The sequence below is a fragment of the Cynara cardunculus genome, assembly GCF_001531365.2.
Source record: "Cynara cardunculus var. scolymus isolate 2C chromosome LG 10, CcrdV1, whole genome shotgun sequence".
Classification (NCBI taxonomy): domain Eukaryota; kingdom Viridiplantae; phylum Streptophyta; class Magnoliopsida; order Asterales; family Asteraceae; genus Cynara; species Cynara cardunculus.
In genome coordinates, this window is record NC_037537.1 from 4128626 (window position 1) to 4132787 (window position 4162).

Sequence of the window (4162 nt, forward strand, 5' to 3'; positions counted from 1 at the left end):
TTGTGTTTATCTGCAGTTAGTTACACGAATTCAGATATGGGATGAAATCGGATAGGGATGAAATCATTTAGGGATGAACGGGTTTAAGAGTTATGAAGAGTTTTTAAGAGCTTTAAGAGTTTTTAAGAGTTTTTAAGAGTTTTAGCCACATGCTTTATAAGATAGTATAGATAAATACTCAGTCAGTAAAAAAGCTAAAGAATATTCTCTCCGTCCCATAAAAAGTGTTACTCATAGAATTACTTAATACTAATATTTGACAAATGAAGTATGGTCTAAATACCCTGCAATAAATAAAAAGAGAAAGAAAATCTTGTGAGCTTAACGAATTAGCCTGATTAGTTTGTAAGGACTTGACTTTTAGGAAATATATACTTTAGCCCAAAAATTACCAAATACAGAAACATTGCATTTTCATTCTCACCCTCAAATGGAAATTCCTGCAACTTTTGTGAGACAGAAAGATTAGCAGTATGCTTATTCACTTTGTGAGTCCACACAGAAAGTTCCTATTAACACTTACCACATAATATGAATCTACAAAATCGTTAGGTGTGTTACTTACAGCATTAGAAGTTCTCTTTTTTGCCAAATATAAGAAGGTATTTCTCCCGATATGTTGCAATTTCTCAATATCCTGAATTCGTGAAACAGGTCTACCTCAAAATTTATGTGGACCAAATGTATGATTCATTCAGCGATAAGTAGAAACCAAAATCATCTACTTACACCGTTTCTATTCCTATAGCATTATCCAGTGGAGGAAATCCCTGAGTTGGTCCATTTAAGTCAGAAATCCTCCTGCAAAAGAAGGTAGCAACATCTACTAATCACTGACATAAACACAAAAAGGGGGTCTTGGAACAGAAACTTTTAGAAGTGATTACACACTCACAAATTATGTAGATTCTCAAGAAGAGATATAGTTGAAGGAATCGGTCCCTGCAGCCCAGTCCCGACCATTTCTCTTCAAAAAGATTTCAAAAAAATAAGGTGAAAGCAATAATGCACTGCTTAATAGCAAAGGCAGGATCTTGGTTATCAGAAGATATTACAAAGAGAGATTAATCTTACAATCTTGTGAGTTGTCTCCAATTCTGTATAAAATTGGGTATAGGCCCACTTAAGTTGTTGTCATTTATCCTACTGAATCATGCAAGAAAGATGGTATTAGTTAAAATTTCAACAATGTGAAGACAAAAAGTAACCTCTCCATTACAAAACAAAGATACATGCTTCCACTTTTGAGGTCAATGTCCTATTATTCAACTTCAGATATGATATGGCTTCACTGAATTGTGAAGAACATATGATTATTGTGTCCATCTCTATAATAAATATTACAAATAAAATGTACTACTTCTATTTGTAGACAACCTCAAAATTCTATATTTGTTTTCTAGTCTTAAGATCTTTGACCTCAAAAATCAAAGTAGGCCTTCTTTTGTAACAGATGGAGTATGAACCAATTTACAAGTGTAAAAGCTTTTACAAATCAGTCAAGTTTCTCAATTCAGCTAAGGACATTGGCAAGGTCCCCGTCAACCTGTTGGAAGACAAGATCCTGGATAAAATTGGTTGCTTCATGCATCAGTTCATGAATAATTAGCTCATCAATTAGAGAATGAACGAAATGGAAGACTTTAATCATCCTTACAAAGATTCCAATCTGATTAATCTCCCAAGGTCAGAAGGAACACTTCCTGAAAATTGGTTTGCTTCAAGGTTCCTGTTCAAAATTTCTTGTTACAAGCCGAAGATGAAAGTCTTGAGTTCTCTGTTTTATGAGAGATTGACTTTTTCATGTGAGAATAGGAGTTAAGACGAGAAGTATAAGAAGGGATTTGAACCCTTGATCATTTTTAATCTCAAACCAACTCATGAATTGCACTTTAAAAGGGAATTGATTTGGTGTATCTCATTACACTTGATCTAGTGTTTCTCTTCAATTAGGATTGATCCAATGGTGGAGATCTTTTCTTACCCTTCTCACCATAACTTTCATTCTCACTGAACCCAACCCGGAAATGTTAATGTCAATAACATCCATCACTGTCGACCCTTTTGTCCAACATGGCTCATCCTTGCCAAAAGTAGTATTTTTCTTTACATTTTCGCAAGAATGATGGTTTGTTTACAACGAAAAAGTAAGTATGATGGTTTCAGAAGTCAAACACTCATTCCAAAAGCCATAAAGACGATGAATGAAATAATATTGGTTTCCTCCACTTATATTTATGATCTAATCATCTTAAAGGTTTGACCTGTTTTGGTCCAAACAACAACAGAAACTAGCATTTCCTCAAATGGCAAATGAACAGAAACACCTACAGAATTTTGAGGGTGGTAATATTCCCTAGTTCTCGTGGTATTTCCCCGGTTAAGCGGTTTCCCAGAAGAGATCTGCACAGCAACATTGTGGGTAAAGGCAACGAAAGATAAATGTAAAAGGCTTACAACTTAAGTTAACGGAGATGAAATAAAAGAAAGAGGCTTCACATTGACTGCAACTGTGTTGAAGCCCATTCAGCAGGTATTGTGCCATTAAGATAATTGTAAGCAAAATCGCTGAGAAAGGAATAACAGATTTATAATTAGTTCCAATAAATTTAACTTGCATGATATACCATTGCATCTACAAGAGACCTTACATAGTTTGGAGGTATGGAAGCTTCACAAGCGCAGGTGGAAGAACACCACCAAGACTATAGAACTTGTGTTCACTGCAGTAATGAAAATCCGGATAGATGTTCAACAACAGGACTAAAATGCAAATAGCAAGCCAGTTGTAATAGATAAATATAGATATTAATTTGCATCAATGAACATATGAGACAAGATCGTTATACATGCTTATGACATGGCAGTTGCTGGAGTTCCCATTATTGCAGGCATCGGTACATTTAACACTAGCAAGAGCTTCCTGATTGAGCTTTGGCAGTTCAGAAATTGCCTCAAGTTGGCAAGACTCACCATTGAACCTCCAATTTGTTGCACCCATTGAACTCAGAATTTCTTCAAGGGCGCGCACTGAACGATATCAATGAAAAACTATGAAGTAATTTCATATAGAAGTTCAACAAGCTTAACTTTGATTCATTTAGTCCACTTCACTTGATTTCTCATCTCCATTTTATAGATCCAATATACACAAACCTTAGGAAGGTAAAGATAATTATGTGATTCAAGCTTGAAACCAATTGGCAGTGAGTTGAAGGATCCATGTATATATATATATATATATATCGATTTCCGGCATCACCCAGGTTCCATTCTTACCTTTTAGTTCAACATCAACAATTTGAGGGCATCTTTAGCTTGGCTTTTTACTTCAATCTCCTTTTTGTTTTTAGTGTTTGGATGGGGAAAAAAAAAGAGAAATACTTATACGTGTTTGGCACCAGAGTTTTGACAAGTTACTCCCTTCTAACTTGTTAACTGGTGTGGCACACACAAAGAAAATAGAAGCAAATTACACAGATGCAGAAAAACTATAATCATTGTAACAATCACAAGTCCCACAAGAAAACCCTTCTTTTATCCCTTGACTACCTTCACTAATTTCAAACTCCACAATCAATATGAAAAGATTCATTAAAGATCTTCAAATGGTTTTATGGGACTCTTTACAGTAGACGAAGATTATGTCAAAAATCCAGTTTTTTCTCATTTGATTCTCTTGGGAATTCATTAGAGAATTCAGAAACCCATTTCAAGGATCTGTTTTACCTTCTTCTTGTGGCACAGTAGATTCTGCAAAATTGAGCAGCAACATAAAGCTCAATGCCATAAAATAAGCAAAAAGTGCCTTCTTCACCAGCATTTTTCAAGAGAGAGAGAGAGAGGATGTGTGTGTGGGGATTTCAAGAAAATGTTTCTATACAGTTAAACTTGATTGAAGAGTCAAAAAAGAAATAGAAGGTAGTAGCATGTGTCGTTATTAGAATGTGTGTAATCAGTGGTTGTTATTTGAATGTTCTTTTCACAAAAGGGAGATTGACTAAGATTTTCATTCTACCTATTTAAATTGGTCTTTTAGCCATTCTTTTTCGGATTTATCCAAATGTTACTACATTCATAATATCCACATGACCCGACTAAAATACAAAAGAAAATTCAAACTCCATCAGATTAGCAAGTGGGACCGTCGCAATTATGATCA

The 4162-nt window shown here is 34.9% G+C and overlaps 1 protein-coding gene across 1 annotated transcript in view; it reads right to left on the reverse strand.

Annotated features, from left to right (window-relative positions):
• Positions 1 to 3930, reverse strand: part of LOC112519095 (probable LRR receptor-like serine/threonine-protein kinase RFK1) — a 12418-nt gene extending 8488 nt beyond the window's left edge. The window contains exons 1-11 of the mRNA XM_025127073.1: positions 3730 to 3930; positions 2850 to 3030; positions 2652 to 2723; positions 2500 to 2568; positions 2332 to 2403; positions 1658 to 1729; positions 1493 to 1564; positions 1075 to 1146; positions 896 to 967; positions 730 to 801; positions 566 to 637 (exon numbers count right to left, since the gene is read on the reverse strand). Coding sequence (XP_024982841.1) covers positions 566 to 637; positions 730 to 801; positions 896 to 967; positions 1075 to 1146; positions 1493 to 1564; positions 1658 to 1729; positions 2332 to 2403; positions 2500 to 2568; positions 2652 to 2723; positions 2850 to 3030; positions 3730 to 3823 — 920 coding nt within the window. The 5' untranslated portion in view covers positions 3824 to 3930. The remainder of the gene's footprint in view (positions 1 to 565; positions 638 to 729; positions 802 to 895; positions 968 to 1074; positions 1147 to 1492; positions 1565 to 1657; positions 1730 to 2331; positions 2404 to 2499; positions 2569 to 2651; positions 2724 to 2849; positions 3031 to 3729) is intronic.
• Between the last annotated feature and the right edge of the window lie 232 nt (positions 3931 to 4162).